General features: G+C 44.8%; 1 protein-coding gene across 2 annotated transcripts in view; it reads right to left on the bottom strand.

Annotated features, from left to right (window-relative positions):
- The window catches only part of INPP4B (inositol polyphosphate-4-phosphatase type II B), a 975417-nt gene that overhangs the window by 335104 nt on the left and 627705 nt on the right, over positions 1–12608 (bottom strand). For both annotated transcript variants that reach the window (XM_075543753.1, XM_075543752.1), the window contains one exon: positions 7857–7907. In XM_075543753.1, the coding sequence (XP_075399868.1) occupies positions 7857–7907 (51 nt within the window). The remainder of the gene's footprint in view (positions 1–7856; positions 7908–12608) is intronic.

Here is a 12608-nt window from a genome sequence, read left to right as displayed (position 1 = left end):
GAGACCCCATGTGTGGGGAGCAGAACTTTTCCATGGTGTTTGGATCCCCACTGGCATACTTGTGAAGCACGTGGCCAGCTGTTTCCATCAATCAGGTGCTCCATGAGAGAAGGAGGAGGCAGCCTGCTCCCCTGAAGATTTACAGCCTTGGAAACTCAATGGGCCAGTGTTCCTCGGTCCTAGATGGTCACGGTGAGTTGAAATTTATGTGTTGGGGTGCTAACCTCAAGGTCAGGGGGTCCAAACCACCAGCTGCTCCCCACAAGACAGATGAGGCTTTCTAATACAATCGTGGGTAACCACGCAGTGCGTTCTGATCTGTCCTATAGGGTCACCATGAGTCCCGACGGACTAAAAGCCATCAGTGAGTTTTGAGAGTCAGAGGGCAGAAATGGGTCTAGGTTCTGTGTGTGTGTTTTGGTTTGGTTTGGTTTTGACCTTTCAGAAGCATGGCACCTCTGGGTGAATTCAAACTGGTAGTCTTGCTGTTTTTAATCAAATACTTACAGAAAACACTAAGTATTTGATTAAATCACTTTCAAACTCCTGATATTCTATATCCTAGGGATCTTCAAAAAGTTTGTGGAAAAATTAAATGAAAAGATACTGGAATTTTACCATGAGTTTTTTTCAAATCATCCTATTGTAAGTCTAATCAAGGTGCTAGTATAGTTAATTTGACCAGTTTTCCTCTTTTTAAAGAGTTGTTAGAAAATTTTAAATTACATATGCAACCTCCATTTGTGGCTCACTTTATATTTCAATTAGACAGTGCTGGGATAGAAGTTATATATATATATATATATATACACCTATATCACTAATACATTGGTATAAATATATATGATATATACATATATCACTAATACATTGATTTAACAACAGAAACAAAAAAAAGAGATGTGTTATAACTTTTAAAAGGCTAAAGAGCAGCAGCAGACCTCAAAAGTCTGATCTACAGCATCTCATGAGCATCACTTACAGGACTGGCCCTTTCTCAGAGCACAGGCTCTGTTTCTTGACCATCAATATTAACAAGTAAAGGCTACAAGGAGGAAGTGCAGAGTGGAGAGCCAAAGCTCATTTGTCGGCCACTGGAGATCCCCTCACAGAGGGGTCTAGGGGAGGAGATGTGTCAGTCAGGGTATGATGCAGTACCGATGAAGAACACAGCTTTCCCCCAGATCCTGGATGCTTCCTCCCCCAACTACCATGATCCAAATTCTACCTTGCAAGTCTGGATAGAGCAGAGGTTGTACACTGGTGCATATAGGAGCTGGAGGCACAGGGAATCCAGGGCGGATGATACTTTCAGGACCAGGGGTGTGAGAGGCGATACTGGGAGAGTAGAGGGCGAGTGGGTTGGAAAGGGGGAACCGATTACAAGGATCTACATGTGACCTCCTCCCTGGGGGACAGACAACAGAGAAGGGGTGAAGGGAGACGCCAGATAGGGCAAGATATGACAAAATAATAATCTAAATTATCAAGTGCTCATGAGGGAGAGGGGAGCGGGGAGGGAGGGGGAAAAAAAGAGGACCTGATTCAAAGGGCTTAAGTGGAGAGTAAATGTTTTGAAAATGAATAGGACAAAGAATATACAGATGTGCTTTATACAATTGATGTATGTATATGTATGGACTCTGATAAGAGTTGTATGAACCCCTAATAAAATGTTTTTTAAAAAAAGATAGAAATGTATAAACCATAAAAAAAAAGCCACCTTACCATGGGAAGCCACATTAGAGAGAGGGAATTGGTTAAAAGATAATAGTCAAGACAAACTTTTCAAATGTTTACAGCAAAGTCATCTTATAAAGGTTTTATTCTTATTACAAACAGACCTCAACATGTCTTAGAGCACAGATTGGCATCTGTTTGACACTCTCGTGGAGAAAATGTTTAGGTGGAGGCAAAAAATGTCACTGAAGAAGCCAAAGAAAAGTAGAAAACGAAACAAAAAGTTCAACCTTTTCTTTTGTGTTTTTAATTGGAGTACCTGAGAAGGCAAGGACTGTCTGATGCACCTGTAATGGCAGGGCTGTTCCCAGCTCTGTGTCGTTGGTCAAGGACCTAAAACCCTTGATCCCCTTTCCTGTTTCCAAAGAAGTATCTGAGGACATTTGATAACGTATATGCAAAATGGTGGCACACCTATTGCTTAATGCACGTTAAATCTTCACTATGCAATATCGCATGCCTCTGCGAATGCCAGGAAGCCGAGGTGGGCTGACGTGCACACCTCTCGGTTCCTTCACGGCAGGTGTTAGGATTTATCTTGGTAATAATAATTGGCATTTCAAGGAGTTCTGGTGAGTAATAAAATGAGCAACCCGTGCCTCCTTCTTTGGCAGTTCTAAAAAAATAGTAGACATTTGCCAAGACAGAAGCCTGGTGTGCTTCCTGATTCATCCAATACATCTATCAAATATTTGCTAATTCCCAAGCACAACGCTAGGAATATTAGAGTGAACAAAATAAACAAGGGCTTTGCTATCGCGGAGCTGAACATAAAATAGGAGTTTGGAGAGGCTGCTAATTGTCTGCCTTGTCGTCATTCTGCCCATAGATCATTGCTAATAGAACCTAGATTTTATTCACATGGAAAATGCACCTACATGTTCTGCTAGCTAGGGACTCAGCAATCCACAATAATGTGTCAGTGGCAGTCTACAAACAGCAGTTGCCCAGCAAGCGAATGCTTTCCATAATTAAAGGAACAGTATCAGCTAATCTAAGCTGTTTGCCCATTTGTGACCTAGAATGTGATGGGTGGATGTACAAGGGCTAGATTAGACAATACTCTACAAAAGGAGGAAGAGAAGATTGGAAGGGCCCTGAATATGTTTCCTTTGGACTTCTTGTATGAGAAACTCAAATCTGTTTCTTTGACGCTACTGTTTTTCACGATCCTTTGCCCTGTTACAGAAAGCCCACTGGGATTTTTCTTTGGGTCTAAGAGTTAGAGCTGAGCCCCTGCCGAAGAAATAAACACGATTTATCAAGTTATGCCACATTCTAAGCTCAGGGAACTCACATCGGAAACCCATCACAAGGCTCACGGAGAGCAGCCAGTTAGAGAACACTGCCTCTCAGCAGAGCCCACATATCCATTTATGGAAGGGGTAGTATTAGGAGAGAGAGAGAGAGAGAGAGAGAGAGAGAGAGAGAGAGAGAGAGAGAGAGAGAGAGAGAGAGAGAGAGAGAGAGATCAGCAATGTGGAAGATGTACTATTTAGGAAAAGAGCCTAATCCCCATTGTACTCAAGGAAGATGGCTTTATTCCCACATGCCAGGGCATCCAGGTACAAAAAGGTGCCACAATACTTTACCTTCACTATACTGAAGGCTAGTCATTTTCTCTCCATTTAACACCTTTGAAGGTCTACTACCTTCTGCTGCTGGCACTGTGAAAAGGGGCTGCGGAGGGAGGGCTGAGATGAGCTTAGAAACACCAATGGTTTGGGGTGCATTCTTCTGTGGAGGGTAGCAAATGCATGTGCATTTCATAAGGGTCCAATGTATACAGCCTGCTGTCATTCTGGTTAGGAGCCTTCAAGTCAGTTCTGGCTCTTGGCGCCCCGATGGACCACAGAACACTGTCCGCACGATCTTTCTTTCTGTCTGAGCTCATTGCTGCAGCCACTGTGTCCGACCATCTTGTGGAGGGCTTTGCTCTCTTCCGCCGCTCTGCTTTAGCATGTTTTCCTTTTCCAGGGACGAGTCTCTCCTAATAACATGTCAACAGTGACGCAGTCTCACCATCCTTGCTTTTGAGGAATATCCTGGCTCTACTTCTTCCAAGAAAGATGTGTTTGTTCTTTCGGCAGTCCACGGCACATTCAGTATTCTTTGCCAGCACCACGATTCAAACGCATCGTTTCTTCGTCTGTCTTCCTTATTCAATGCCCAACTTTCCCATGAATATGAGGTGATTGAAAATATACTATAGCTCAGGGCAGGCACACATAAGTTCTCAGAGTAATATCCTTGTTTTACAATACATTAAAGAGGTCTTGTGCAGCACATTTACCTAATGCAAAGTGTCATTTCTCATGATGACTGCTTCTGTGAGCATTGTTTGTGGATCCAAGCGAGACAAAATCCTTGAAACTCCCATCTCTTTTACATTCTCATGATGTTGCCGACTGGTCCAGCCTTGAGGATTCTGGTCTTTACCCTGAGTTGCGATCCATCCTGAAGGCTGCGATCCTTGATCTTCAGGAGCAAGTGCTTCAAGCCCTCTTCACTTAGATCAGGCAAGGTTGTGCCATCTGGATATTGCAGACTTTCTCCCATGCTGATTTCACGTTTTTCTTCATATAATCCAGCTTTTCTGATTACTTGCTCAGCACGCAGATTAAGGAGTGGGGTAAAAGGATGCATCCCTGATACACATTTTCCTGATTTTAAACCATGCAAGATTCTCTTGTTCTGTTAGCCAAGCTGCCTCTTGACCTTGCACAGATTCTGCATGAGCACAATGAAATTCCCATTCTTCTCAAGGCTATCCATAATTTGCTATGATCCACACACTCCAATGCCTTCGCACAGTCAACAAAATACAAGTAAACATCTTTATGGTATTCTCTGTTTTCAGCCAAGATCCATCTAACATCAGAAATGATATCCCTTGTTCCATGTCTTCTTCTGAATCCAGCGTGAGTATCTGGCAGCTTCCTGTCCAAGGACTGCTACAGCTAATGTTGGCTGATCATCAGCAAAATGTTCCTTGCCTGTGATATGAATGATACTGTCCTATAATTGGTTCAAACTGTTGGGTTGCCATTCTTTAGAATAGATGCAAATGTAGATTTCTTTCAGTCAGTTGTCAAAGTAGCTGTCTTCTGAAATTTTTGGCATACACGGGTGAGCGCTTCCAGTGCTTCATCAGCTTATTGAAGCATTTCAATTTGTACTCCATCAATTCCTGGGGCTTTTTCTTTTTCTTTTTGCTAATTACTCATCTGTTATCTCCTGAAATAGCGGAATGTCGACTGCTTTGTTGGGACACCGACTGTCTTCTTTACCTCTTCTGGTGCTGTCTACATTGTTCAATGTTTGGCCCACAGAGTCTTCCTATGTTGCCAACTCGAGGCTTCAATTATTAGTTCATGTCTTTCCATAACAGGGAAATAGACAGTGGGAAGATGCCAAAGGCCTCCAGTAATACCCACACCTTGTCCCATTTAAAAAAATCAGCATTTACATATTTGCCACACGGAGGAGCAAAGAAGAGAATCCTCCCCCTTCACATGGGCAAGCACAGAAGGAAACCTTCTCCCCTCCCCCCGCAACTTTCCTCTGTGCCGTAGAAGTGGAACAACGTGACCAGGGAAGAGTAGCCCAAGTGTGAGTGCCAGCCAATGTTCTCCCTCCACCATCAGCTGCCGGAGGGTCAGACCGCTCTAGACTCTAGTGGAGAACAGCGGAAGAATGGGGGTGAAAGAAAATAACGGAAACTCAGAAAATAGAATGAAGTTTGAAATAAATAAGCATGTTCCCAGATTTTTAATGAGATAACAATAAAGGGAAATTCACACAATTGGGCTATGGTGTTATCTTAGGACCAGGCAAGGGAGATTAGACACAGGAAGAGTTGGTGGGGAATGGGGGAGGTTAGTGACATTTAATGGGGGAAATCAGTTAACTTCATTTCTTGAACCTCAAAACTAAATAGACCATATGAATAGTTACAGAGGGCCTTAAGTGTTAGAGAGGAAACATACAGGACATGACGAGAGTAACAACAGAAGGTTCTCTCCGAAGACACACATTCCTATTCCTCCAGATTGTAATCAGCACGGGGCACAGGGGCTGACTTCTGGGACAGAAGGGGACATCTGTACACATTCCAGGTGTAATAGTGTCACTGAGAAAAACATGTTGTCGCCCTAATCAGAGATACTTGGGAATGCATTTTCATTAGAACCTGTCTTTGTAGATATCATCAAGTTGATGAAGTCATAGTGTAGGCCCTCATCCCATGTGACTGGTGGTTTGGATGGAGGAGCGGGACCACAGAGGGCGGGACACAGAGAGGAACATGTCATGTGCCAGTGGCCAGAGAGACAGAAGGGAAGACAGGCATGTGAAGACAGGGCAGCGATTAAAATTCTGCCTCTTAAAGTCAAGAAATACTAGGAACAACAGAAGCTGGAAATGACAGGGAAGGCTTTGTGGAGAACGTGTGGCCTCGGTGAGACTATTGTTTCACACTCCTCTGCCCTATAACTCATAGTGACCCAACAGGGCAGGTAGAACTGCTCCCTGTGCGTTTTCAAGTCTGTGGGTCTTTCTGGGAGTAGACTGACTCAGAGTCAAAGGTGTGGTAGGTTGTCTTGGCGCAGGTCACAGACTTTGACTCCTTATGAAACAGTTCTTCATTGTCCTGTGAGGTTCCCATGAGCCAGCACTGGCTTGTTAGAATAGGGTGTGCCTCCAGAATGGGGAAACGGTTCATGTCTCTTGTTATCAGTAACTCAGGTTGTGGTATATTTGGCTTGGCAGCTCTGGATAACTGAGGCAGCCAGGAAGGGAGTGTCGTCTGGCTGAGGGAGCATCGTCTGACTTTGGCTGTGCAGGCCTGAGGATGGGAGAACATGCTGGTTCTCTTGCCGTGACTTAACAGAGGCCCGGGGTGGTCTGAGTGAAGCCTGAGGGTGGCAGAGAACTAAGGTTCACTTCAGTTGAAGGGAGCGATCTAATGCAACTTCCCCCCCCCCCCCCAGCAGAAACCAGAAGCTGTGCCAGGCATGAGAAGGCACAGAACGTCCTTTCCCTGCCTTCCAGGGGCAGATGCAGAGAGTAACTACACGCTGCTCAATTGATTCCATGTCTACATCACTCGCTGCTTTGGGAGAGCTCCCTGAGCTAAGAGAGGAGGGGCCTCTTGGTCGATGAGGAAGTGAATGATACCCAGTGCAGTGCTCGGCACACTTCCTGGAAGATCCGTGTCATGAGCCTGTAGAATCTCGGCAAACTCCAAAGGAGACTGTCATTTGGCTCAATTAGACGCAATTTACATCTAGACATTTCCCTCTATCTTAAATGCACATATTCCATAGACTCCCTCTTATAAGCTTTCTATAGGAGAGCTGCCCCCATCTACTCAGGACTCCCTGTCTGGCGGTGCCCACAGCTCACACAGACCAATGCTAACCAGAGGGTTGGGCTTTGTGCATATTCATCGGCATCACCGAACAAAGTCCTGGTATCTACTTCTGAAAAATCAGTCATTGAAAGCTCTCGGGAGCACAGGTGCGCTCAGACACAAGTGAGGTCTCGGTGAGTTGATGTCAAAGCAACGGCCTTGTCTATGCAGAAAGCACCTATTTCCGTCTGGCTCCCCCCACAGTTAAAGGCTGGAGGCCTAGTGACTCATACGCAGCACAAACAACATCAGGAGGATTTCGGACTCAACATTTGCAGGAGCCTCTTTCTCTGAGCTGCGTGATCATCGTACTGAAGCTACAGGAAGGAGAAAACACTTCGGTCCTACTGCTAGTGCTTGGTTCCCTTTCCCCATCAGTGGCGCAAACATCTGCGATTTCCCTCACCTCCTGTTGGTCCAGGGCTGCTGGCTCTGAATCACATTTCAACTACCTGCAGGGCAATCCCCATCTCGCGTCAGCTGGACTAGATAATATGAATGCATTTGAGAAGGGTTTTCAGGAGACAAGGAATGAATTCCAAGCACTCCAGCAAATGTGTGACAGCTTTTCCTCAGACGGTCACACCCTGTTAATTTAACTCCATTTCATTTGTCAGCTACCAGGCAGGAGGCCAGAGAAAAACATCCAAATGATTCAGTTAGGAGAGATTTATGCACTTTGGGAAACATAAGAAATACTTACCGCAACCTCTGGTGGGGGGTCCTTCTGTTCCTGTAGGACACTGGTTCGGACCTACGGAGAAAAACAAAACATTTTCCACATGATTTTGGAGTAGAAACCAGGAAGACGGTTCATGCAGGTGCTGGGTTTTAATTTCCTTCATCTGTTGTCTATTCAGACTCCGTGGTTAATCATTAATGAGGCTACCTGCATGAAACACCTGCTGCAGGCCCACTGACGCTGCCTTGCTGCCCTTCCACAGTTTGGAAACCTCTTGATTTTCCTAAGGAGACAGAGCTGCCAGGACTCTCACTCCCCGTCTTCCCCACAGATATGCCTCGTGGTCAAGTGCAAGGATACACAAGCTGGAGGGAATCACGTGTTCATCTCCTGGAAAGCAAGCTCCATTTAACATTCAAGGGAAGGATGGGAGTGCACATAAAGAAAGAACCTCAGGCCATTTTTCCCCCCTCTGAATAAGCATCCGAATCTGTACTTGAAAATTCCCACTGGAAAATTCTGAGATCAAATCCTCGGAGTTGTGAATTCTCCTGAATGTATTGGAAAGATTCATTTCAAGTAGGGGAAAAGCAGGGCGTCCACAATTAGATACTTGGGGAAGTTTTTCATCGGCTTAAAAACTGTTGCAAGTGAAAGAGCAATTCCTTGCACAGTAAGCAGCCACATACCGTGGAGGGAACAATGCCCACAGTTCTGTCTGTCTTGCAGAGCGACTTGGTAACTTTTTCAAACTCTGGGGGCTCCCTCCCCAGATAGTGATTCTAAAGTCCAATTACTGAGTCTGCGGTTCTCTCTTGAAGGAAACATTTTCCAAAATGATCGGAAGTGACAATTCTCTTTCTCACTTCAGAAACAGTAAACACTCAATAAACAAAACAAAACAAAGTCCTAAATCTGATATATCTTCACTGGAAGTCAGAGAGGAAGAAGTGATGAATGTATAAAGCAGTATCAGGCGACACCTTGTTCAATTTGGAACTCAGAACCAGGACGAGGGGGGTTGTGACAGAGTGATAGCCCAGGAGCACTTAATGGATCCACATTCTAAGGAATTCTTTCAACAAAACCCTTCTGGAGCTGCTTCATTGACAATGCTAGTTTGCTAAATCTCTGAGGTGCTGACAGACCCCATTCTACCAGATCAATTCTCCCAGTGTTCAGAGATGATCGTAGTTTTCCTAGTAAGAAAGGGCTTCAAAAAGTTCACTGAAAAATGCAATTAAAAATAATGGAAAATTTCCACAAACTTTTTGAAGCTCCCTCAGATGCAAAAATATTTGAACCAGCTAGTAATGGCCTACTGATCTTTAACATTCCACTTCTATTTCAGGGTGGGGGTGGGGGAAGGAGCCTCCGGCCATGGTGACAGCATGCATTATAACGTCCAGCTTAAGCCTCCTTGTTTCTGATGACAGATCCCGCACTCTCGCTGGCACGATTTATCAGTCATGAGGACTCCCCAATGGCCAGCGGAGCACAAGGTCAACGACAGGAGAGACCCCACCGGAGAAAGCAACACAATTTACGGAGTACATTCAACTCAGGAGAGCCTGACTGAGTGCTCTTTGGCTCAGCTCAGAGCATTGGCCATTGGATGCTGCTCTGAGGTTCACGGGCCCAGACTGTTCAAATGTACCATGCAGTCTCATTGTCGGTGAGGAGCCAGTGAACTTCAAAACAAGTGTAAAGAAGAGGGGCACAGCGGAAATAAAATATACTCCCAACTCATTCCTTATAAACTATCTTGATGTATGTATGACCTTTTGCATTTACAACGATATTTTAAAAACCTACTATATTTTAAGCAATAATGAAGTGTGTCTGCCAGTCAAGTATGCTGTGAGGAAAGAGCAGGATAGTGAAGGTTACTGGTCCAGTGGCTGGGCACGGTTTCCAATGGTTTCGTAGTTATATAATGTTGTAGTCATCCTCCATTTTGTGACCTGGTGTGCGGAGCCACTATTTTCACTTAACACCAATTCTTCCACAATGACTTACTCTTTATACATCTATCACAAAGTTTGTGGAAAACTTTGATTATCTTTCAATAGCATTTCCCCTTGAATTTTTTGAAGCTCCCTCATGTACACATATACATAAAAAATACACATATACGTTACACACATATAACACATATACAATATTAAAGATATTTAATGACCAAATAATATTATTCTAAGGGACATATTTGAATTTAGAGGAAAAAATGGTGATGGTTGACATTAGATATATGGGTGGAATTTCAAAAAGTTTTTAAAAAATAGAATAAAATGTAAGGAGATTTTCCATGGACGTCTCGCATGCCCCTTTACAAAGTGTTTGACTTGGATTTTTATGTTTGGAAAGCAACGTGATTTCATGTTGAATATTGTAGATACATGGGTCATTCTTCCCATGTTGTTTGTTGCTGTGGTTGAGTCAACTCGGACACACAGCGACCATCTGCATAGCAACAAAACCAAATACTGCCAGTCCGGTGCCATCCTGAAAATCATTGCTATGGGTCAGCTCACTGCTTCCACCCGGGTGCCAATCCGTCCCTCCCCCTTTTCTCTGACCTTCCACTTCATCGAGCACGATGCCTTTCTCCAGTGATGAGTCCCCCTTGAGATGTCCAAGATAAGTGAGAGAAAGTTTTGCCACCCTCACTCCTAAGGAGCAATTGCTGTACTTCCTGGAAGACAGACTTGTGTATTCTCTCACAGAAGAGACTTCCTCTTCTTCGCTGGTGGTATAGTGGTTATGCAAGGTCAGCAGTTCAAAACCACCAGCCTCAACTAAGAAGACCAATGGGGCTTACTACTTCCGTACAGAGTTACAGTCTCTGAACGCACAGGGGCTGCTCTGGCCTGGCCTGTAGGGTCTCCTTAAATCAGAACTGACTTGATGGGAGTGGGCTTGGTGTTTCTGCTTCACCAGCCATGATGTCTTTCTCCAGGGACTGGGTCTCCTGACAAAATACACTAAGGACGTGAGGTGAAGATAGATTACGATACACTCACGCTATACACCTTTTCCAAATTTAAACCATGCACCCCCTGTATCCCCTTGATCTATTCTAACAACTGTTTCTTGATCCATGTACAGGTTCACCATGTTTTTCAAATGAAAAGGAATCAGTTTGCACTTGAGAAGAAAGCTATCGCATGGAAGAGATGGTCATGGTCCTGAATATGTAGGAGCTTGAGGCAGAGACCTTATATTAGGGTGTGAGGTAATAGCAATGGTGAAGCATGTGCCGTGGAGTCGGGAAGACCCTGCAGTGTGCAGGGAAGAGTGAGCACTCTGATGATGCTATTATACATGGAAGAACATAGCTGAAGTTGAAAAGTTGAAGGAAATAGATCAAGGCCATTTACTGAAGAAAGTTAAATACTGTGCTGGGGAATCCGGGCTTGATGTGATTTTAGGCCATAAGAAGTCCGGGAAGGCATTGCGCTGGGATGAGGGAGGGGCTTAAAGGGGATGTGCTGACACACTGAAATTCCTTGAGTGCTCCTGACAGCCCCTGAAAGGCCCCGGAGGAGTAAGCTAATGTCTTTATGCCAGCTACCCGAACTTAAACGTGGGGGTGTTAATAACTTTATAGGTTATACGGAAGATGATATCCTTTTCAATATTTCGAAGAGGACTTCCCACCGAGAAAGGAGGAAGGAAGAGAGAGTGGAAAAGAGAAATGAGGGGAGAGAGAGAAGGGAGGAGGAAGAACTCCACAGAAGAGGAAGGCAGAGAGGAAGGTGAAAGGAAACAAGGAAAGGCAGGTGGGTGAGATAGTTAAAGTTCATTGTGCCAACCTGGCCGATAAACACATGTGGGGGTTCATTGAAGGGCGGAGACATAAATGACTCCATGAGACTCGCATTTCAAGTTCTCAGGTCTTTTGCTTTCTGATGGTCGGACCAGGGTGAAGCTGCCTTAGTCATTTCCCTGCTTCAGCTGGCAAGGATCACTTCCTGCAAGACAACCCCAAGGAGAAGCCACATGGACCTACCCCGATGCAGCCCTGGGTGCTGAAGCAGCTGTGTGGAGACCCCGGCCAGCGCTGAGATGCTTACACATTCACTGATTCAGCTTTCCTCCTGCAGTCCGCGTCATAGTGTGTGTTTTGTGAGATGGAGGAGGACTTTGTGGACTGGTGTTGGACATATGGGCTAATGTTGGACTTGTGGGCTTGGGCAGCACTGGGTTGGGATGTTTTCTTGATGTGCACTCAACCTTTATATAAAACTCTCTCTTATACATATGAGTTTAGGTGGATTTGTTTCTCTAATGTACCCAGACTAACACAGAGGGAGAAAGGAAGACAGAGAATAAAAAAAAAAAAAATGGATCTAGAAAGGAAGGCCTGGGAAGGGGGGAGGGTGGTGGAGAGAGAGAAATAGTCAGTAAAAAAATAAAGCCTGAGCAGATTCCAAGGAGACCTCTGGACAGAAATGGGAGGAGGCAGTGGCTGTCAGTGCGGTCATTTAAACATACCAGTTCATCAGCAATGGCAAGTCTCTTGAGTACGCCTGCTCCCCTTAGGACTTCATTTTCCCTTCCTGAGCTCATCTGCAGTTCTCATCCCTGCTCTTCTCCCCTCGCCTGCCCCTCCTCCCATGGAAAGTGAGGATGTCTGTCTGATCACACACTTCAAGTTCGTGCAGCTTTTTTGTCCAGAATTTGATGGTGCCTGATAGAGCAGCACAATCAGTAGGATCAAGAGGGAAGATGATAGGTTCCATCTTCAATGCTGCTTAAGGTTCATGGAAA

This window comes from Tenrec ecaudatus, chromosome 3 (genome assembly GCF_050624435.1).
Source record: "Tenrec ecaudatus isolate mTenEca1 chromosome 3, mTenEca1.hap1, whole genome shotgun sequence".
NCBI lineage: Eukaryota > Metazoa > Chordata > Mammalia > Afrosoricida > Tenrecidae > Tenrec > Tenrec ecaudatus.
This window is presented reverse-complemented; position numbering and strand designations above follow the sequence as displayed.